At 37.3% G+C, this 24472-nt stretch overlaps 1 protein-coding gene and 1 non-coding gene across 2 annotated transcripts; one reads left to right on the plus strand and one right to left on the minus strand.

Annotated features, from left to right (window-relative positions):
* Positions 1-753: 753 nt before the first annotated feature.
* Positions 754-2609, plus strand: LOC142174542 (uncharacterized). The gene is made up of 4 exons (XM_075240356.1): positions 754-1315; positions 1457-1605; positions 2060-2491; positions 2601-2609. Exons 1-4 carry the CDS (start codon positions 754-756, stop codon positions 2607-2609), a joined length of 1152 nt encoding a protein of 383 aa, XP_075096457.1.
* A 6108-nt stretch (positions 2610-8717) lies between these two features.
* On the minus strand, positions 8718-13810 carry LOC107820054 (uncharacterized). The gene is made up of 2 exons (XR_012703964.1): positions 13367-13810; positions 8718-9328 (listed from the first exon to the last, which is right to left on the minus strand). It is a non-coding gene; the product is annotated as an uncharacterized LOC107820054 (transcript).
* Positions 13811-24472: the final 10662 nt, after the last annotated feature.

Here is a 24472-nt window from a genome sequence, read left to right on the forward strand (position 1 = left end):
AATGTGTACTACGTGAACGGGTTGAAGTATAGCTTGCTAAGTGTTTCCCAGATTCGTGACAAGGGAAACAAGGTGAAATTTGTGTGAAAAATTTGTACAGTCACAAACCTAGTGACTGGTGAGGTGGTGCTAGTAGCAAAAAGATACAAAAATATCTGTGTTGCTGATTTTAAGTCTTTACAGAATGGTGATCTCAGTTGTCTAAGTATTGTAGATGATGATACTGAACTATGGCATAGGAGGCTGGGTCATGCAAGCTTTACATTGCTGAACAAATTGGTCACGAAGGACCTGGTTCGTGGTCTGCCCAAGTCAAGCTTCACGGATTACAAAGTATGTGAGGCATGTGTAAAAGGCAAGCAAGTCGGATCCTCATTCAAGCCCAAAAAGGAAGTCAGTACCTCAAGTCCACTTGATCTCTTTCACATGGATTTATGTGGACCTATGAAGGTGTCAAACAGAGGAGGAAAGAATTACATCTTTGTGATAGTTGATGACTACTCCAGGTTCACCAGGACCTTGTTTCTCAGAACCACAGATGAAACCTTTGAAGTGTTCGTTGCTTTTGTCAAAAAGATCCAAGTGAAGATGGGTAATAAGGTAGCCTGCATTAGGTCTGAGCATGGGACAGAGTTTGACGACGCCAAATTTGATGAGTTCTGTACTGAAAATAGTATCACTCACAATTTCTCAGCTCCAAGAACACCTTAACAAAATGGTGTTGTGGAGAGGAAGAATAGAACTCTTGATGACATGGCAAGGACAATGTTGATTGACAGTGGGATTGCAAACAATTTCTGGGTAGAAGTTGTCAACACTGCTTGCTACTTGGTGAATAGGTGCATGATTAGATCCCTTCTAAACAAAACTCCATATGAATTGTTGAATGGAAGAAAGCCCAAGCTGACACATCTAAGAACTTTTGGGTGTAAATGCTTTGTTCTCAACAATGTAAAGGAAGCTCTTGGAAAATTCAATGCCAAAAGTGATGAAGGAATCTTTCTGGGATACTCATCTCAAAGCAAAGCTTACAAAGTGTATAACAAAAGGACTCAATGTATTGAGGAAAGTATACATGTGATCTTTGATGAATATCACCTTTCCTGTGAGAAGGACAAACATGTTGATCAAGATGGAGAACCCTTATCTTTTCCAGGAGAAATTATTGACATGGCAAATGGAAAAGCAAACATGATGAGTCATGTAAAGGAATCCAGTGAAAATGATGCAAGTACACCTCCATCTATTGGAGAGGAACCTAGTCCCATGATCACACCAACTGAAACTGAAAATAGAGTTGTTGATGCAGTCCAAGGTACTCCACTTGCTGAAGTAAGAAGCGCCCAAGAACCTCAGTCAGACATACTTGGGTCCTCTACCAATAAGATTCAAGTACCAAATTGAAAGCACAAAAGCTCACATCCTCTTGACAACATAATCAGCCCTCTTGACTCAGGAGTTCAAATCAGATCAAAAGCAAGAAACTCACTTGCCTTTTCAGCCTTTATTTCCCAAATAGAGCCCAAAAATATCAAAGAAGCGTTGAAAGATGCAGACTGGATCACAGCCATGCAAGAGGAGCTGCATCAATTTGAAAGAAACAAGGTATGACACCTGGTTCCTCGACCTGCAGATCGAACTATCATAGGAACCATGTGGGTATTCAGAAACAACTTGATGAGTTTGGAAATACAACAAGAAACAAGGCAAGACTTATAGTTCAAGGCTACAATCAGGAAGAAGGGATTGATTATGATGAAACATTTGCTCATGAATGGAAGCTATTAGAATTCTTATTGCCTTTGCATCCCATATGGAGTTCACATTGTTCCAAATGGATGTCAAAAGTGCATATTTAAATGACTACTTGAAAGAAGAAGTTTATGTCAAGCAACCTCCTAGATTTGAGTGTCATGAGCATCCTAAGCATGTGTTCAAACTGGAAAATACATTGTATGGGCTAAAGCAGGCTCCCCGGGCTTGGTATGAAAGGTTGTCAAAATTCCTTCTAGAAAATGGCTTTACAAGAGGGAAAATTGACAACACTTTTTTTCTAAAGAAACAAGGGAGGAACTTGCTCATTGTTCAGGTATATATTAATGATATCATTTTTGGAGCCACAACTAACTCTCTTTGTGAAGAATTTGCAAAACTCACGGGGAGTGAGTTCGAGATGTGTATGATGGGGGAGTTAAATTTCTTCCTAGGACTTCAAGTGAAGCAATCTCAAAAGGGAACATTGATAAGTCAGCAGAACTACATAAAGGAGCTGCTGAAAAGGTTTGACATGGAAGCATCAAAAGTTATTGACACTCCTATTGCCATAACCACTCGTCTAGACATGGATGAACCCGGTTTCCCTATAAATCAGACTATGTACAGAGGGATCATAGGGTCACTCCTGTATCTCACTGCAAGCATACCAGATATTGTTTTCAACGTGGATCTTTGTGCAAGGTTTCAATCCAATCCAAAGGAATCTCATCTAAAGGTTGCCAAGAGAATATTGAGATATCTCAAAGGAATGCAGGACCTGGTTCTCTACTATCCCTCAGGTGACAGCTTTGATCTTATTGGGTATGCTGATACTAATTATGCAGGATATCTAGTGGATAGAAAAAACACGTCTGGAATGGCACATTTCCTGGGTTCTTGCCTAATCTCATGGGGTACAAAGAAGCAGAACTTAGATTTTTTTATGGAATGATATGATCGGCTAGACTTAGCCGCATATCAGCATCAATGGCACTCTCAACTGCAGAAGCAGAATATGTAGCAGATGCTTCTTGTTGTGCTCAATTACTGTGGATCAAGCAGCAGCTGGAAGACTTTGGAGTGTTCGCAGATTGTGTGCCTCTCTTATGCGATAATATAAGTGCACTCAACATGGCCAAAAATCCAGTCCAACATAAGAGGACCAAGCACATTGATGTGCGTCATCATTTTCTCAGAGACAATGTTGAAAAAGGGCTTATATGCATGAAATTCTATAGTACAGAAGATCAAATTGCAGATATCTTTACTAAATACCTAAGCAGAGAACACTTTGAGAAAAATCGCCTGGCACTGGGGTTGATAAAACCCAATTAAGAGCATGGTCCCTCAATGATTGGCTATGAAATAAATGTTCAGGTAAAATTAGCTAAAAAGTGTTTTCTAGCAAGGTCTAACTCACCTCTATATCGTTATAGGTAGACACCCATGATGATTACATAGCAAAATAGGCAGTTGATGCAGTACGCGCTGGTAAAAAGGGCAAAGCTTATAGATGCAAGATTAGTTAGGGAATCTCGTTCTCCTGACACAGGTTAGTAGTTTCTTTGGTCTCTCATGCACAATTTTGAATGGTTAAAACAAGTGCCACATCATCAGTGTGTCAGTTTCTTTTCTTTGCATCTCTTGAACCCAAACGTCTCACCTGTTAGAAATCGACCCGACTCCTAAAACTGGCGCCTTTTCTAACCGGTCCCTCATCAATCTTAAATGCATCCATCACTATCAAATCTCCTCACATCAAACGTTAAAACTTTCCTTCTTCTTTCACTCTTTCAAACTACTCATCTCTTCTCTTCAACTCATCACTCCTCTTCATGGCTGAAAATCATGAAACCTCAAGTGTCCCTTGTGACACCCCATTGAGTCCTCAACCATTCAAACACCGATATTAGACTCCTCCCTCAACACCACTACTAGCCAAAACCCTAGGGCAGATTCACCCTCACGCTCCATCTCTTTTCCCACCCAATCGAGTTCTAGTTCTCATAGGAGTCGCAAAATCTCGACTCCTAAAAGTTTTGTAGCCCCGAGCTCTCCTTATATTTCACCAAAAAAGGAATGAAAAGAGTACTGCTGACAAAGAAGAAAATCAAGAAATATCAAGTTCTCCTATGGAAGAAGGGCCAAAGGTAGATCAAACTGATAGTTCCGAGAATGTTGACTCAACAAAGACTGTTCCTAATCTTGTGTCCACAAGTAACACTCCTTCCTCTCATGAGTTTTCCATGGGTGTACAAGAGAAAGAAGCAATAGAGAACATGTTGTCCATAGTTGGTGAAGGGTTTATTGTTGAGGAAAGTAAGGTTGAGTCTGAGACTCAGGGGGAAGAGTCTAGGACTGTGGTAGAGGGTGGAGCACTTGTGCCTGTTGCTCAATCGGTACAAGATCATACTATTGGGGTTCCTCATGAAGGACCTGATCCCTCCTCGGAGGACCCAACTCAGTGGTCCTCTCAAGAGCCCAAGTCAGTATTGACCTTGCTCCATCTCCTCATTTTGATACTGAGCCATTATGTGTGGTGGTGCTTGAGGAAAGATCTGTGTCTAGGGAAGAAAAAAAGGGATAGTGAAGAGGATTCTGATGATATGCAAATAGCAAGCTTGACTAAGCGTAGACCAATGGCTGCTCAAGATTCTACTCCTAAGCGACCCATTACAAGGTTGCAAAGGAAGGAGGCTCTTGAGTATACTCTTAAGAACAGCAATGCTAAGTCAAGGAGAAGAAAGTTGGTGAAAGATGGGAAAGCTGTGAGTGAGAAATTAGTACATGTTGTGCATGTGGATGAGGAAGAAGCCGAGGAACATGGTTCTTTGACTAGAAAGCTCTCACAGAAGCATGGTCTCCCCAAGCCAAAAAGGGGATCTTCTGTGTCTGCTAAAATCTAAACAAGTCTGATGATTTTGTCTCTAGTGAAACTGTAGTGAAAGAACCTTGTGATAAGTCTGTAGAAGAGTCTGGTGCCGGTGTGATGGAAGAATTGGATGAAAAGTCTGTGAAGTCTAGTGAAAAAGGGAAGAATGTTCGCAAGTTTGCTAAAAGAAAAGTTGATTCTGATGAGGAACCTGGTTCCTCAAAAGAGGCCAGAGTTGGTGATCCAAGAAGTGCTAGGAAAGAGAGATTGAGGAGTCAAAAGGTGCTATGGGACTGCACATTTGCCTTTGATATCTTGGAGGAGGATGGTACGTGACAGCTGGTTGAGATCTGTTAGTTCCAACAGTGGACACATTTGTTCACAAATGATGCTCCAAAGGTGTATGAGGAGGAAGTTCAAAGTTTCTATGCCAACTTATTCAAAGTTGAGGATGATCACATCTGTGTGTTGATGAATAGAGTTGATATGGTAATGGACTCTGCTTTGTTGGGGTCTATTCATGGTGTGCCTGCTGAAGGGTTGTCTAGTGTTCAGGGATCCTGTTCTCAAAACTTCAAAAACGCCATCTTGAAGAACAGAGCAGTTCAGTAGGGGGAACAGGTTCAGAGGAAGGGCCTCATTTCTGTATATTAACTACTATTTGAGATGGTGAACAAGGTATTGCTGCCTTGAGCTGAGAGAAGATCTATCACCTCTCGTGTAGACCTGTTCCTCATGGAAGGATTTGACAACTTCATTACCATCAACCTGCCTGAGATCATGATAGAGCACATGAATAAAGTGACAGCTTTTAAAGATGGTAATCATGGGCTGCCTTATGGGTTCCTTCTCACCAAGGTCTTTAAGCACTTCAAGGTTCCTCTGGGTCAAGCTAAAATGGGCACTAAGAAGTAAACTTTCTCCAAAGCTACTCTTGAAGAATGTGAGTGTATTGAGAAAGTTGGAGGGGTTGGAAGAACTTCTACCATATCTCAGTTGATCAATGCTCAGAACAGTGTTACTGCTGAGATAAGGCAATTGAAAAATGGGAATGCTATCCTTGAAACTCAGTTAGGTCAGCTGCATGAGGCACCTGGTTCTAGTAGTTCTCAAAGCGAAGAGGTTACTCGTCTGACAAAAGAGAATGTTGAGCTCAGAAAATAAGTGGAGGACCTGAAAGAGAGACTGATCAACAAGTAAATGTCAGCGAATGCTCGAATGAATTTAGTCTTCCAAACCCTTGCCTCTGCATCCTAGCCCTCTCCTTCTAGTGCTCCCTAAATAGTATCCCCTCAATGTCAAGTCTTTAGTGTTGCTTTATTATGATCTAGTTTGTGGTCAGGTCCCTCAGTGTCAGTTCTTATGATGATGTTTGCGGTATTTTTTTTTTGTTCAAAATTGTGGATGGTGGTAGTAACATTGACTCTGCTCCTGTTACAAAATCCAAATTATGTTAATGCAAGCTTTTCCCTTTTTGCTGTCTATGCCTTGTCTTTATGCTCTGTTTTTAGTCATGGTGTATGCATACAAGTGGCATAAGTTAGCTCAAGCTTGACTTCTTTTTGCTATAAGCTTGTTACTATAATTTTTATGATGCCAGAAGGGGGAAGAAATGTGCATAATTGAATAATGAAATAATGATGCTATGCACTGATTAAGGGGAAACTTACGGTCTTTCTAGTTCATTGTCTGGTTCTATGCGGCTCTTTCTTTTATGGTTCACAGTTTGGTTCTGTGTGGCTCTTTCGGGGATTTTCAATTATAAGTTTGTCATCATCAAAAAGGGGAAAATTGATAGGTTACAAGTACCTTGTTTTATGTTTTGATGATCTAACAAACTTACTGTCAAGAACCAGACTAGGAACCTGTTACATATTCTCAAGACCTTAAAATCAAGGTTCCAGCTTGGGATATGGTTCAACTCTTCAGAGTTAGAGGAACAATAGAGGGAACAGATAGCTACCGTTTCCCAAGGAAACTGCACAAGTCAACTGCCCCAGCTGTAAAGTTGCTGCCTGCACACGCTACAGTACAGGAACAGTGCAACAGTCAACTTTATGGGGAGTGTCTTTTACGTACCTTGCTTACATCATCCCAAGGGATGTCACAAATGTATTATTAACATCAAGGAAGATAAAACATATCACTTGAACACTTAGAGAATTTACTCAAGCATTTCCACGGTCATTGATCATCAAGTAAACAATTCTCAAGCGCATCAAGAACAAAGAACAACATTGTTACGGACCAGTTCCCCACATCAAGTTATTGTATGTCCTTAGTTGAGTTGTAACTTTGTAATAGTTCTTCAATTGTAATTCCTACTTAGCTTGTTGAGAAGTATTCTATAGGAAACCCTTTGTAAATCTTAAACTCATGTGTTTGAGTCTTGACTAGAGTTAGTCGAGTTGTAAAATCTTTGTAATAGAATTATTACAATGCAGCTTGTAATAGAGTATTACAAGTTAGTAAGGGATTAAAAAGTTAATTCCTAGGTTGCATATGTTGTAATCTGAAAGTTGCTCAGTAGTGAAGTTGAAATCCTACAAGGGTAGGTTGTGGTTTTTAATACCATTGAACTGAGAATGTTCCACGTAAAATTCTTCTTGTCATTTACTTACTGTAGTGTGCGTGTATTCTGTTGAAACTGGTTCTCTATAGAGTTTGGTGGACCCTTAAATTCTATCTAATTTATAAGTCGTACATTAAGCATTCATTCTGTATCTGATTAGCAGGGAAATTTTGTGCATACTATCGTCAATCCGTCAACCTTTACTGTAAATTGTACCACCAATACCAAGAATGACTGACAACTTCTACCTAACAAAGTGTTGAATAGGAAAAATCTAGCATAAACCCTATGTCGTAATACTTTTCAGATCAAGAGGAAACTAAAATTTGATCATTAAGAAAGTCTTAAAATGCTTGATGTAAAATGAAATGACAGCAATGTATTTAGGACATAATTTTACACGTCAAAAATCTATTTTCTGTTAGCACAAGCAGTTAAAATTCTATTGCGCTAGACAAGCAAGGTACCCAGTGGTCTGAATTACAAGAGTTCAACATCACAGTTCACACTCTGACTCCACCAGGGATTAACTTCTTTTCTCAGTGGTCCCTTCTGTGTTCCCAAAGATCACTTCAGCAAGCAAGAATTTCTTTATTTTCTGCAAGAGGAGATGAAATTACTGATAATGAAAGCCTAATAACCACTATGCACAAGGAGCTAAAACATATAGCATCTCCCACTGAAATAACCATTAGAGTGCTTAGACTCGTTGGAGTATGATTAAAAGCAGAGGCGGACCTACATGGTGGCTTGAGGGGTCACGTGATCCCGTTAGCCTCGGCATAAATCCTGTATATACATATTATATATATTTGTACATATATATGGGACCCCTTAAATATTTTAAGTGTACCCCCTAAAACAAAGAGGTGGATGAGAGAAGTGATTACTTTGGGCCCTTTAATTCCCAACTATGATGAGGACGTTGGTTCGAAACTCCCCTTTAGCTTTTTTCTCCTCTTTTTATTTTTATTCTTTGAGTAAAATGTAATTTATATTTAATAGCAAATTGATTTATCTTTTACTTTTATCTTCTTCTTTTTAAATTCAATTATAATTTAGTACTAATATATAATAGTCAACTTTATTAATATTTTAGTTCTTTGAATACAATATAATTTATATTTAATAACAAATTGCTTTTTTTTTTTTTTACTTTTATCTTCTTTTTTATTTCATTTATAGTTTAGTACTAATACACAATAGTCAACTTAATTAATTTTATTCCTTCTCTTCCCATAGTATCCATTTTGCGAAGAAATCTCTCTTTCTCTCTCTCTCTCTCTCTCTCTCTCTCTGCGATAAAATATAAAATTAGCATATATATATATATATATATATATATATATATATATATATATCGCTGGTGATTAGCATACAGTGGTGTGCCCCCGTCTTGCTCAAATCCTGGTTCCGCCTCTGAATGTGAGGAGTAAATTTCATCCAAATCTGGAACAGAGACTGATACAAGTTTCTTATACATATTTTCTGCTTAGATGCATAACAGAAAGCCTCATTCAAGAACATCTAAAAACCAAATGTTCATTAATATATTTTTCTTTGCAACACAAGAGTAATTTTCCTTTCAGGAATTAGCCTTTACTAAAGAAGCCGATTGCGGCATACAGAAAATAAACTAACAACAGGAACATGCTCCATAATGAGCTTTTGGCAATTACATCTAGCAAGATATTTGATGAGCTTAAACAGAGTGAGAGTGACATGGTAACCGAGAATTCATATAGCTGACCTTAACTTGCTTGGTATTGAGGAGTGTTGTTGTATCTAGCAATAGGGGCGGGCATCGGTCGGTTCGGTTCGGTTTTGAACATTATCGGTTTTGTCTATCGGTTATCGGTTTACAAATATCATAACCCGATAACCAAACCGATAAGATATTGGTTATCGGTTAATCGATTATATATCGTTATCGGTTCGGTTATCGGTTTACCCGATAACATAAAACTAAAAAAATTTGCAATATATAAAACAAAGAAATCAAACTGCCAGAACGTGTAAACTGCCAACTTTTGTTGTTTCTTAACAAAAGCACGCTCCCACTTCTGTGCAGTATCTACTGATGTCTGGCGGAGAACTGGTGGTGAGTCTTGCGTCTTGACTCTTGGGGGCTGCGACGGAAATAAGAATGAGAACTGAGAGACAAACGACTGAAGACTGAAGAGGGAATTAGGAAAATAAATAACCCTAGTATATACTTAAGGGTAAATTAGTAAATTACATCATTCTTATTGGGTTATCGGTTTTTACCCAATAACAAAAATGCAAACCGAGCCCGAACCGATAACCCAATAAAAAAAAATTTAACCAGTTACCGAACCGTTAACCCAATAACCCAATACCGATAACCCAATAAAGAATTAACGGTTCGGGTTATCGGTTTTACCCGATATATGCCCACCCCTAGTTGCTTAGATAGTTGGAAGGCTCCTTGGAGCTCAACACACTTAGGCCTTAAATCAAAACTGTAAATGGTGAATTCACTCTACAAGTAGCATTTTTTTTAATTATTGATTGGCACAAGTAGCATTTGCAACAGGAATGGAAATATAATCACATTGCCAATAGATACACAAAACAAACAAAATGGCTCGTTAATAATATCAATTAGAAAGATATCAAACAGAAAACCAAAGGCAAAAAGGAAGTCTTAACAAAGCAATTTAAAGTGTTTCTTCACTCTTCTACAAATCCAATAATGATCTGGACGTTCTAATTTCTTTAGGATGAAAACTTACAAGACAACAGTAATATATGAAGAACTGAAAGGATAGAAGCACATGGAACAATTTATTACCACCACCTACCCGTCTCTCTTTCTCATCACTCTCTCCTTTCTTTTTTTTAATGATAATGACCGCTTTCCACGACTGTTTGTGCATCTTTGGTAATGCACATGACTTACGTGGTTATCTTGGTTACAAACTGTAAATTGGCCTAAGTTTGAGATTCATTTTCAATAATTTAATTTAGGCCAAATCCATGTGTTTTGCACCAAATCAGCCGACTGGGTCAAATTCCGCTACAAATGTATTCACTCTCTACCACCAATCCACCGCTAAGTTATTTTTTGTCTTTGCACATTTTTCTAGCACATTGTACCTATAAACACAAACACGAGCTCACAATTCTCCACCTAACCCAAACAGATTTTGCAGGGAAAAGGTTTCTTTTGATCATATCGTCCATATAAAACTTCAAAAACCTTAGTCTAAAGCATAATGATTTCTTGATATAAGATAATTGAAAGGTTTAACATGATAAAATTACTAATAAATCATTATTGGAATCAATTTTTGATAAATTTCTCTTGCATTTAGAAACAAAAGCTGCAACACAAACTGAAAACAAAAGGATAATTATTTGGATTGCTAATTTAGAATTCCGAATCTCTATTATGCTGGGAATATACTGGGTATGTTGTTGTTGTTGTATTATGTTACTCCCGAAAAGCTGAGCCCAAGTTGCAATCGCTACAGGATTAGAAAATCACGGTAACTTTGGGGAAAAAGTTAGAGAGGAACAAAAGTTTGAGAATGTGTTTCTTAATTCTTGTGTATTTGTACATACAATGATGCCTTGTTTACTGCAATTCCTAATGCCAAATGACATTACTAAAAGAGTTGTTTAATTTATGTTATAGCAATTAAGTCACTGTTTAATAACAATAAATCATTACCTAATTACTTTACACTAATGAAGCGGTTGCCTAATAAACCTAGACATATTCTACAACCTATCCTCATGTGCTTCAAACTTCCAACCAATACACCTTCATCAAAAACTGTTTGCTACGAACACAACGGATTTTTTATTTTTTATGTGGCAAATAACTTAATTAACATTGGGAACACTCCCGTATACAACAGGTATACCAAAAAGTAGAGAACCTACAGGCTACAACAAAACATGATTTTCTATGAATAGGAGTTTCATGGGTGCACCAAAAAGCGATCAAAGACAAAAGTATTCCTCAAGTGTACAAAATCATTTTCAATCCCCTCACATGCTCTCGTGTTTCTCTCCCTCCATATGACCCACATAAGAGCTAGTAGAGTAGCCTTCCATGCCCTTTGTCTTCTTCTCCTACGTCTACTAGCCCATCTATGCAACACATCTCTAACAATGTCTGGCATCACCCACTTTATACAAAACCAGTTCAAGATCACCCTCCACAAAGGCACAGACCCGACACCACCCTACGATGCACCAAAAGATGATCAACTTCTTCATCCGAACATTTACACATACATCACCAACTACAGAAGTAATATTTTTCTTCCTCATATTCTCAGCCGGCAGAATCGCCTCCCTCGCTGCCATCCAAGTGAGAAACCACAGTTTCCTAGGCATCCTTGGGATCCAAACAGATAAGTGTGGCGAACATGTATTCTCTCTCACCAGCAACTTCTGGTAAAAAGGTTTGACCGTGAACAAGCCATCACTCCTCAGCTCCTATCTCCATGAATCCTGATTGGATGCATGTACGATCTGTTTATATAGTACCTCCAGCAACCTTTGGAAATCCCCCAACTCTGAGTCTAGTAAATTTCTCCTAAACCTTAGATCCCAAGAGTACTTCTTCCTCTTGCACCCTTTGAATTTGATGACAAATCACCTTGGTTCGAAACTCTGAACACATTAGGGAATGAAACCCTCAATGCATCCTCCCCACACCACTTAATCACTTACGGTTCCAAAAGCTAATTCTTCTCCCATCCCCAACCCTAAAAGTAATATGATCACTGAAATCTTCCCTCCCCTTCATAATATTCAGCCACATAGTACACCCAAACAAGATCGTGATAGATTTAGTCCTCCACCACCCTCCTTCTATAAAACCATACTTCTCTACTACTACCTCCCTCCATAAAGCGTGCTCCCCTATGAACACAATTAATATTTTGTCTCTGGTTTGAATATGACAAAATAGTATGCTAAAATAAAATCAAACATAGTAAAACTCCAGCCAACTTTCTGAAAACTTTGCCGACTAGGTGTGTGACTATTGATTAGACATATCAGGTAAGTGAAATGGCTGTATGACATCAGTTTAGACAAGAATGAGCGGCAGTGAACATTCGCATTGTTGGCAGAAAGACTTCAAGCCAAGCATGTAGGTGTAGGTGGAGGATTATAAGATGAGATTTTCATTGTTGTGTTTCTCTTGACGAGATAAAACTCCTGATATGGTTTGATTGGTTAATTTCGTTATATGAGACTCATTTGCCAAGACCGCAAAACATGCATCATCTCGGACAAAATTACAAGGTAGTTATGCTGGTGGGAGGTGGCAGGTACCCAGTAGAATAATCGAGGAGCGTGCAAGCAGTCCCTTACACCAATGTTATTAAAAAAATCGCTCATAACTCAATTTTGTATGTTGGCACTATCTAATGTATTATATGCACCTATGGAAACATCATGCTTCGATCACGTCAATATAATCTTTCTATCACTCCCCGGAAACAATTCCTAGAACCTCATTTTCTTTTCTTCCATATCTAAAATGCACAAGCAATAAGGGTTAGGCACTTCTTAATGATTGTATTTTCCCCTGATCCTTTCCATGATCTAAAAGTTGCACCATAAAGTATGAAAAAAAGCCAGTAACTCTAGATATAAAATGAATTTTGCTTCACTCAACAGGTAGTTTATACAATCTAAAGATAGTGCAAAACAAGAAATCCACTAGCTTGCATTTGTTTAACAGCTGAGTCCAACTCAGCTCGCGCATAGGTCTACTAATCCACTGAGTACCTAATACACCCCTCCAGCAAGTATTGGACAACTTTGTGTACCAAGGCTTAAGCACATGAAAATTCACATAGGTGGCCTTAGTAATTTGAACCTTGAGTCCTAAAGTTGTAACTCCAACTCATTGACCGCTAAGTCACCCCTTGCAATAGTTATAACTTAATTCAGTTTAAAAAAACAACGAACTTCTGCTTTAAAACCCTTAATTACAGTTCCTCTAGACGGATTATCCAGCTATTCGCCTAACTAGCCACCCAAAGGTGAAAAATGCAGATCAAAATTCAAGTGGAGTTAAAAAAAACAACAGTAAGGAACAGAATCAAAACCAATAATAAGCATCACAAAACATATTTTTTTAAAAAGAGGCTCACACCATAATAAATTTTAATTACCTTGTTAAGGACGCATTGGCGCAAGGATTCGAGCAGACGTTGGCATTTCTCCTTATCGTAAGGCTTCTCAGTGGTGCAATTTAGAAGATCGAGTGTTTCTTGTGCGCATAAAGGATTTTGGGCGGCGTCCATGTCACTGATGAGGATTTTGTGAATTAGGGTTTAATGCATGTGTGAGAGGTGAAGGGAAGTGTGAATTTAGGAGAAATTCTGGAATCTCTGCCCCCTGTTTTGTTTTTCTTTACATAAACAGTGGGTGTTCACAGAAATTTTCTTCTTCTTCAAGAATGCTCCACATAGAGGGGATATATACTTCTCGAAAATAATGTTTACTATTTTGGTTAAAAAATCAAAATTATTCAACTAATATATAAAATATTTGGGAAATTTGCGCTATTAATCCCATAATTATTGATAAATTTTAATTTTAATCCTTGTGATATCTGGTTGAGTATATTTAGCCTTCAATTATTTGAAATATGCTCTATTGATCCCTCTTCTTGTGATCTCTATTAACCACTACGTCATTAAATCTATCCATGCTTGATGTTAAGTTTGTACTTCTATTCCATATTTGAGTGTAACATAGTTATCCAAATAGTCTAAATGTTTAGTACATATTTTCCATATGAAGGGACCAAAAACACATATTTAGCTAATTGAAGTTTAAATGTGTTTAATTAAATATCACATCGGAAATAGTCTCTCTATCCCGATGATGTAGAGGTAAGGTCTGCATACACACTACCCTCCTCATACCCCACTTGTGGGACTATATTGGGTCGTTGTTGTTATTGTTGAGGGATCAAAAGTTGTTATCCTAAAATATTTTCAATAACCTGTTTTATAAATCAGACAGCAAGCATCTAAGTAAATGTTATCAATGGAGCATCATTTTTGGAAATCGCAATCTGAAAATCCGATTATCTTTGTACTTTATATATGGCTCTTGAGCCTTAACCACTAAACCAAACGTATCCTGACATTAGCCACATCCCAAACCCAATAATCGATTAAATCATCAGCTTAAGACTAAAGTTCAACAATCAACATATGAATAATGTTTCATATTTGGTAAAAATAGCGTGGGGTAACCACTATTAAATGTGGTATTTATTTTTTATCCAGCAATTTTAATATTGAGCAAAAATAATCACAACTCTATTAAAAGTAATATAAAAAGATATTTTTACCCTTTTTTCCATTGCTTTTCTTCCCAAACCCTCGCTTCTCTCTCAAGTTCGATGCAGAGACATGTTATCATTCGCAAAGGTGGGCTACATTGTTCAAAAGCCAAGATGCTTTTGAACAAACTGCAAATTACGGTGACAAGCATTCTTCACTTCCACCAAATAAAGGCAAGCACTCATCACACCCATAAACAATTGTGATGATTTGCTTTCTAAATTTATTACAGAAAAAAATGATTACTTAACAGCTACTGAATGTTATGGAAGTGATGCAACACAGTTTCCTTCAAGCAACTTCTTTGCAGCAGCTGGGGAAGGGATTTGGGACAATGGAGCTGCTTGTGGGAGACAGTATTTCATCAGTTGCATTAACTCAATATTACCTAGAGCTTGTAAACATGGAGAAACAATTCAGATAAAGATCGTTGACCGGGCGCAAACTGCACTCTCTAAGCAAAGTAGAGATTTTGCTGCCACTTAATAGTTTGAAGTTCAAAAATTAAGGACACTTGGTCCTTAACTTAGAGTTACAAGCACAGAAATTAAGGACATGTAATCCTGAACTTAGAGTTACAAGTTCAAAAGTTAAGGACATGTAGTCCTGAACTTAGAGTTACAAGCTCAAAAACTAAGGACATGTAGTCCTTAACTTAGACTTACAAGCTCATAAATTAAGGACAACTAGTCTTGAACTTACAATAACAAACTCATAAGTTAAGGACACTTGGTCCTGAACTTAGAGTTGGAAGTTCAAAAATTAAGGACACTTGGTGCTTAACTTAGAGTTACAAGTACACAAATTAAAGACAGACAGTCCTTAACTTAGAGTTACAAGCACAGAATTTAAGGACAGGTAGTCCTGAACTTCGAGTTCCAAGTTCAAAAGTTTAGGACACGTAGTCCTGAATTTAGAGTTACAAGTTCAAAAATTAAGGACACTAGTCCTAAACTTAGACTTACAAGCTCATAAATTAAGGACAACTAGTCCTGAACTTACAGTAACAAGCTCATAAGTTAAGGACACTTGGTCCTGAACTTTATGAGCATAAGGGTATTTTCGTCCGGGCGGGTAAAGTCTATTAAAGCAGTGACTAAAAACTAAAGACAATTTAAACAGTAGCTTAAAAGTAAATGCATGTCTTATTAGTGGCTAACCGTGCACTTCCCCCTCATATTTGTCACTGTCTAAATCTATAGTGTCGTTTTAGCCTAATAGATCTCTCAAATTTGTCCTTTAGGCCGAAGCCATTATCGAGTTCAAAAATGGCCATACTATGATAACTTGTGCTTTGCCTCATGAACTAATTAAGATTGACTTCTACCTTCCTTTCTGGTGCGAGATTTGCATAAGGTGTCATATACAATTCTTATTCGGAAGCTTGTTAGATTGCAAGTCTGCCAATCATCTTTGACCTGCCCTAATCGGCTTGTCGTTTGTCATGGGTGTCACACACCTTATCCTTAGGATTCAACGTCCTCGCTCAGAGCAAAACACCAACATATTGTGAAAGTCTGGTTTTGATACCATATTGATCGTAACTAAACTAAACAAATTAATTATTAGAGAAATGACACTATATAGTCGCTCTCAAAATAATATCCGGAAAAATATATATTTATATATATATATATACACACACACATTCTGTATGTTATATAAAATTATATACAAAAATTATACAAATTTTATACACTTTTTCGACTATCATATAAATAGTTTCTGACGCGGGCTAAAAATGAAAAAAGCCCTTAATTATTCTGCTCTACTCACGTCCATCGGCCCTTTGCTCTATGCTCAAACACCATAGTTGAAGTTTGAGAATTTTTTTTACTTGCGCAGGTAAAATTTTACTCGCGCAGGTAATTCTATTACTATATTACTGTTTCTTTTTTCTTATTGGCTTTTTCTTTATATAAAGGGTTGGTATACTTGCTATTATCAAATTTCAAGATGATTATGATTTGTATAGAAAGTTATTAAGGCAACTTAACATAAATATATTATTTGAAGCTCCTTTTTTCCGTGTTAAAAAAACAGCCTAACCTATAAGCTCCAATCGAAGAAAATAATCAAGCCAATTGATCTAAAACTGAACTCTAATAAAACGAACTAAACCGGGCTTACTTGAATTGCAACACTATGAAAAGTTATAGGAAACTTCTAGACATTTTGAGAGCAAAATATCCCAAGTTGTAATTTTCTATTATTGTCCACTAACTGTACAAGTACCTGTATTTATACATTGTATATAACTGCCTAACTAACTTAATATGTACACAAAATTATTTTAATGGGGTACAACTGTCTTGGACGGTTGAGATTGAAAATGTCCAATGATTCAGATTCTTCCACGTGGAAATTGCTATGTGCCACTTATCAGCTCATTTGTGTCTCAAATGAGAGACTAAGAAATGTCTTCAAGAAAACCCTAGCCCGCATCACCCATATCGCCAACACCTCCGAAGGTGGAGGGTGAAGAAAGAACCCCCGGCTTGCCTAACAAAGAATGATGAAGTGGACCAAAGAGGGGTTAGGTGAAGACGTCGGCCAACTGTGAGTGTGACGGAACAAATGTTAAGGAAATTAAACCAGCCTAAAACTGCTGACGCACAAAGTGGCAATCAAGCTCCACATGCTTCGTGCGTTCATGAAAGACCGGATTTGTGGCGATGTGGATCTCCACCTGACTATCAGAGTGAAGGGGAACCGACAAGGATGGTGGAATAGAAAGGTCATCAAGCAGACGAACAAGCCAAGTGAGTTCAGCGACCACCTGACGCATAGATCTGTATTCAGCCTCAGCGGAGGAGAGGGAAACAGACGGTTGTTTCTTGGATTTCTAATAAATAGGGCAACTACCAAGGCTGATAAAGAACCCACTAATAGAACGGCGAGAGTCCGGGCAAGAACCCCAATCAGAGTCGCAAAAAGCCATCAAATCAAGAGACGGGGCAGCAGACATGAACAAGCCCATGCCAGGGTCAAGCAACAGATAACGAAGGCAGTGGAAAGCAGCAGATAAGTGAGAAACACGTGGGGCCTGCATAAATTGGCTCAAGTGCTGAACGACAAAGCTCAAATCTGGGTGAGTGTGTGTCAAAAAATTTAATTTCCCAAAAATGCGACGATACACAGTAGGGTCAGGAAGAAGAGTACCATCATCAGCATGCAACTTAACGGAAGGATCCAGAGAGGAAGAAGTAGAGGTCAGGCCAAGGCAATCGAATTTAGAAAGAAGCTCAAGGGCAAATTTGCGCTGAGTCGGGATGAGCCCAGAAGACTCACGAAGAACCTCTATTCCCAAAAAATAAGATAAGTGTCCTAAGTCTTTGATTTTGAATTCATCATCTAGAAACAATTTCAAATCATCTAGTTCTGCCACATTGTTACCCGTAAGAAGTATATCATCAACACAGACACCGAAGAAATAGAATCCCCAGATTTCTTATAAAAAAGGGAGTAATCATTTAGGGAATGACTGAAACCTTTAAAATTGAGAGAAGCAGTGAGACGAGCATACCACTGTTGTGAAGCTTGACGAAGACCATAGAGAGATTTCTTTAAACGACAAACCATATTAGGAGCAGGAGGAGTAATCCCAACTGGAAACTTCATATAAACCTCTCCATGTAAATCACCATATAAAAACGCATTATTAACATCTAATTGATACAAACCCTAACTTTTCTTAACTGCCAAAGCTAGAATGCATCGAATAGTGGTCATCTTGACCACAAGGGAGAAAGTCTCCGTAAAATCAATACCTTCACGTTGTGTATCACCTCTAATAACAAGCTGAGCTTTCAACCTCTCTACACTCCCATCAGACTTCAACTTGAGCTTATAAACTCATTTACAAGGGATGGCTTTCCCCCCAACAGGTAAAGGAACAACTTCCCAAGTCTCATTGGCTAATAGAGCATCAATTTCCTTTCCCATAGTTTCCTGCCAACCTGGGTGTGACGTTTCCTCAGAATATGAATTAGGCTCATGAATATGAGGTAGGATGCTTAGGAGTTTCTGGTTGGAAGGAGATAGAGTAGCAAAAGAAAAATGTTGTGGAAGTACAGGAGAAAGAAAACAGGAAGTGGAGACATCAGTAAGATGAACAACTCCACAAACATAATCAGCTAGGTAGGTAGGAGCCTTATGCTCCCTAAAAGACCTGCGTAGAATAGTTTGAAAGGTAGGAGAAGAAGAAGTAATATGAGAATCAGAATGGGGATTAGGAGAAGGCAAAGAAGGAACATAATAGGGAGATACAGTAGAAGGAGTACATTGGCTAACATGAGTAGATGAAGGGGGAGAACCAGGAGAGGTAGCAGGAGAAGGTGGAGGAAAGAATGTAGTAGGAGAAATAGGAATAGGATCACAGGATGAGGGAGAAACATGAAATAGAGGTGGAGGTTGATCTTGTAAAAAGGAAAATGGGAAGATAGTTTCGTGAAAGACAACATTTCTGGAGATAAAGAGTTTGCGAGTTGGAACATTGAGTAGTTTATAACCCTTCTTACCATAAGGATAACCCAGAAAGATGCAAGCATCAGCTCTAGGATCAAGTTTACCTCTATGGTGGGATAAAGTAGAGGCAAAACATAGGCAACCAAAACTGCGAAGAAAAGTATAGTTAGGAGCCTTATGAAACATAACCTTATAAGGAGTTTTATAGTTAAGAAGTTTAGTAGGAAACCTGTTTATGAGAAAGGTAGCAGTCAAGAGACATTCACCCCAGTAACAAATGGGGGCTTGAGACTGAAATAGCAAAACCCTACAGGTTTCCAAAAGGTGTTTGTGCTTTCGCTCAACAACCCCATTCTGTTGAGGGTGGCGGTGCCACACAGGATGTCTGATGAATGATGCCTTTGGAAAGAAGATAATCAGTGGCAACAATGCTACTACCCATTTCAAAGGCATTGTCTGACCCAATCTTTTTGATTTTGGTGTTAAATTGGGTCTCAACCATGGAAATGAAAGACTGTAAAATAGTGAAAGCATTGCTTTTAGTACTTAACAAATAAGTCCAAGTACCCCTACTACAGTCATTTACTATTGTAAGGAAATACTTAAAACCATCATGAGTGGAAGTCTTGTAAGGACCCCAGGTATCTATGTGAATCAATTCAAAGGCATGTGAGGAAGAACTGATGCTAGTAGAAAAAGGCAATTTATGTTGTCTGGCCATTGGACAAACAGTAAAAGGAAACTCAGTCACATTAGAACTGTGCTGCATAAAACTAGGAATGTATTTCATACTGGATGGAGGCAAATTCCCCAATCTAATATGCCACAAATTTGTGCAAGAAACAACAGAAGTAGACATAGAAGCATTAGAACTAGATACTGAAGGTAAAGTAGCAAATTTAGTAAATGGAGTGACTAAAGTCTTATTTTGTGTGTGCAGGGGAGCAGAAGACTCTGCAAGTTGATGAGTGGAATGAAGAAGATACAATCCAGCCTGAATTTCACCAAGAACCAGTGGCCTCCTCAAAGAAAGTCCCTGCAAGAAATAGGAAGAATTACTAAAGGTAAGAATAGAATGAAACTGTTTACAAAGTCTGTGTACAGAAATTAAGTTGAGCTTAAAATCTGGTACAAATAGGACTGTGTGTAAGGTCAATTGGGGATGAACAGTGACTTGACCAGCATGAGTGACTCTAACTCTTTGAGAATTAGGCAAAGTGACATTGATAGGTTTAGCAAGAAGTGTGACATTAGTCATAATGGTAAGATCAAAACTCATGTGTTCAGATGCCCCAGAGTCAATGATCCAGAAATGAGTTTTGGTAGGCTTAGGAAAAGAAGCAGAATGAGGTAGGAATATATCAGCACAATTGGCAGTTGCCTGAGTGTCAGAAGATGATGCACTGTGTTGACCAAATTTGACCTGTTGAAGCTTGTCCATTAATTCAGCAAGTTGATTTTGAGTAATTCCAATTGTAGCTTCATTTTCACTTGTATTCATCTGCCTGTAGTTTCTTCAGAGAATACTGCATTCCCTTGAGCTAAAGAATGATATTTGGGCTGCCTGTTGGTCACAGGATTGGAATTCTGTGGATAGCCATGAAGCTTGAAGCATCTCTCTCAATGGTATGCCCTGCTTTCTTGCAGTAGTTACAGAAGAAAGTCTTCTATTTTCCTGATTGCTTCTATAAGAATTGAGTCCATTTCCTGCATTCATATTAGATTTCTGTCTACTTTGACCAAAATGCTGCCCAGGCACAACAAAAGAACTAGATTCACTAGGATATTGGGCAATATTTTGTATACTCCTCTGTCTCTCTTCTTGTAAAAGTAAGTAATATGATCTGTCAATTGTAGGGGAAGGGTGCATCATCATTATACTTCCTCTAATTCCAGTATATGTCTCATTTAACCCTATTAAAAACTGAACCAATTTTTGTCTCTCTTCAATAGCATGATTTTTCTCAAGTGAGTCACATTTACAGTCTACACAAATGCATACAACTCTAGAATCAATCAGCTCTATTTCATCCCATATAGCTTTCCTTTTGTTAAAATATGTTGCAATATTATTTGATCCTTTCACAGTTTCTAACAATTGTTTTTGCAATTCAAATGACTATGCGAGATTGGATTGACCATACTTGTCCTCCAACTGTTTCCATAAAATCCTTGCTGATTTAGAGTGAATTACACTTGACCTAATTTCAACTGTCATAGAATTAAGCAGTCATGCAAACACCATATCATTGCATCTAATCCAATATTTAAGTTCTGGTGCTCCATCCTTAGGTCTAGGTGATGAAACCCAATTTATTATTTGTTGATAATGCAATTAACACTGATTTTCTCCATCCTTCATATCCAGATCATCAAAAGGAGGAGATACAAGTGCCATACCAGGGGAATCAGAAGCATACAAATAATATGGATGATCACAATTAATTTTCTCCATTGGAGTCACGATCGCAGATTCAGAATTAGAAATTATACCTGAAATTACAGAAATCGCTGCAGAATCCAGCGAAACAGGATTTGACATAGAAATTGGAGTAGAATCCAGTGAATTCAAATGAAACTGGATAATAAATCCAGAAAGATTGACAAATTGTCGTTGAAGAAACTAAATCTAGATCGAAAAGATCTAGCTCTGATACCATTGAAAATTATAGGAAGCTTCTAGACATTTTGAGAGCAAAATATCCCAAGTTGTAATTTTCTATTATTGTCCACTAACTGTACAAGTACTTGTATTTATACACTGTATATAACTGCCTAACTAACTTAATATGTACACAGAATTATTTTAGTAGGGTACAACTGTCATGGACGGTTGAGATTGAAAATGTCCAATGGTTCAGATTCTTCCACGTGGCAATTGCTATGTGCCACTTATCAGCTCCTTTGTGTCTCAAATGAGAGACTAAGAAATGTCTTCAAGAAAACCCTAGCCTGCATCACTCATATCGCCAACAACAGTATATAATATTTCGTGCATTTCACTTGTCTCGCGTTTTACATAACATAATGGTCTATGTAAGAATCAATTTTTCATGACCAAAACCTAAAACCAAATAGCACGCTATCATAAACTTACTAGAGTCCCAAGAAGCTAGTTGTCGGTCCTACCCTATTTCTAATTTGAGTATGGCATAGTCATAAACGCACAATGATCAACCAAAGATGTAGCCAACAGGTTAATCTTGATAATCTAAAAATTAGGGGTGTACAAAGGAAACCAACAAACCGCACCAACCCGATAATTCGAGTCAAACCGAGGAAAAAAATCCGACTATGGGTTGGTTTGATTTGGTTTGGTGTTGGAAAAAAAACCGACCATAATTTGTTTGGTTTGGTTTGGTTTTAACTAAAGAAAGTCAAAACGAAACCAAACCAACCCGACATTACATATATAGAAATTTTAGATATATTTAATATATAAATATACTTATTGTGATGTAATTTATAAATATTTCTTAAAAGATTTTATAATTTTATTTTTTGAGGTATTATTTCAAGGTTGGACTTAGAACTTTTGAATATTCCAATAAGTTTTATAGCCATTAACATTAGTAAATTAAATAGTACTAACAAAAGCCCAAACCAAAATCAAATCAATACTAATTCTAACAAAAGAAATTTAATTCAATACTACGAATGAGAATGTATTGAATATCTATTTTTTGTTTTGCAATATTTTAAATAAAATGCATAACCTATTTTTATTTTTTCTTTAGCGTTTAGTCATGTATTTAATACTCCCTTATTAGTCTATTTATTTTAGTATGACTTAATACTCTTAGATTATGTTTATTTTTATTAGAGAAAATGCATAAAGACCCAATTCAACTTGTCTTGGAAAATCATTTACACACCTAAACTTTACGGGTGTCCTAGTACCACCCTATTCTTATTCAAAGTAAAATTAGTACCTCCTTCAAAGGTGAGGTGACAGAGAAACTAATTTTACCTTACTCAAAGCACGTGGAAGGCTGAGAAAATATAAAAAGCTACTTAAATTTTACAGATGTTAATTTTTCATTGGTTGTTACATTTAATTACACTTAATTAGTTGTATTTGGTGTAATACTAACCCTTTTTATTTTCATTTTCCTGTTTTCTTTTCTTCTCCTTCCTCTTTCCTTTTCTTCTTTCTCTTTCCTCCATTGTCACAAGAGAGCAACACCATACAATCATAATCGTAACAGAACAAAAATTAAAGATTGATAGCTCTTTCTACATCTATTTTATTATCTCCTCCACCCTCCAATTGTTCTTCACAGCTTGACCGGAGCAAACAACCTAGGTGAAAACGAAAACCCAACACTTTATTGGATCTTTCTTAGTTTCCACTTGCTTTGCGGTTCTGCTCTATATATTAACTTTACTTTATATATTTATCTTTTAACCAAGATGGAAGAAAAAAATTGACGAGAAAAACCTAAAAAGAGAGACCATTTTCTTGTCAATATAGTCAGCTAGTTTCTCTTGCAAAGGTTCTATCAAAAAAACTTTTTCTAAAAAAGTCACTTCTTTAATTGTAATTTGGTTGCCCATGGAGATCCGACAAATGTGACCGAAATGTCTTAGGCAAGCTGGAAAAGTTGATAAAAATGTTTGGAATATTTTTAAGGAGAGAAAGAAAGGTTTGGTTGGGGGAGGGGGACGATTATTCCGGTCAAAGAAAGAAAAAAAATGAAAAAACCTGCGAAAATGTCACGTGTCAGCGCGTGTAAACACTACTTGGGTAGAATTTGGTTGTGGCATTTTAGGGGTTAAATAAATTCATCTTGGATAAGGATATGGTGGTAATAGGACACCCGTAAAGTTTAGGTGTGTAAATGATTTTTCAGAACAAGTTGAATGGGATCTTTATGCATTTTCTCTTTTTATTATGGCCTTTTAATTAGCAATATTTATATTACATAATTTTATTGTTGAATATTTTAGGATAATGCCATGACATATCTCATATTTTGTATTATTTTCTTGGAAAATACTTTATATAGTTGTATCTTACTAGGACTAAAGAAATATTTTGAGCATAATTTATATGTTTTGTTCTACGAAGATTTTACCGGAAAAACCCGAAAAAATCTGAAAACCCGAGAAAAATCGAGAGTGAAAAATCCTAGTTTTATTGGCTTGGTTTGGTCTTTAAATTTAATTATCCGACACAATTGATTTGGTTTGATAATTGTAAAATCCGAACTAACCCTAGGATAATACGGGCAGGAAAAAGTTAGTCAATCAGTCAAATGTCAATTATAATCTATAACCTCGCAAGTACCATACATTGACATACATTTGACATGTTCAACTGAAATAAAAAGTTCAGCTACCTTCAACCAAAAAAAATATATTATACCTCGAAACGCTTAAAATGCATGGCAACATAAATTGGTTGCGTAGTGACCAAAATTTGATTAAAACACCATGACCTTTCAAGACATC

This window comes from Nicotiana tabacum, chromosome 20 (genome assembly GCF_000715075.1).
Source record: "Nicotiana tabacum cultivar K326 chromosome 20, ASM71507v2, whole genome shotgun sequence".
In the NCBI taxonomy this organism is placed as follows: domain Eukaryota; kingdom Viridiplantae; phylum Streptophyta; class Magnoliopsida; order Solanales; family Solanaceae; genus Nicotiana; species Nicotiana tabacum.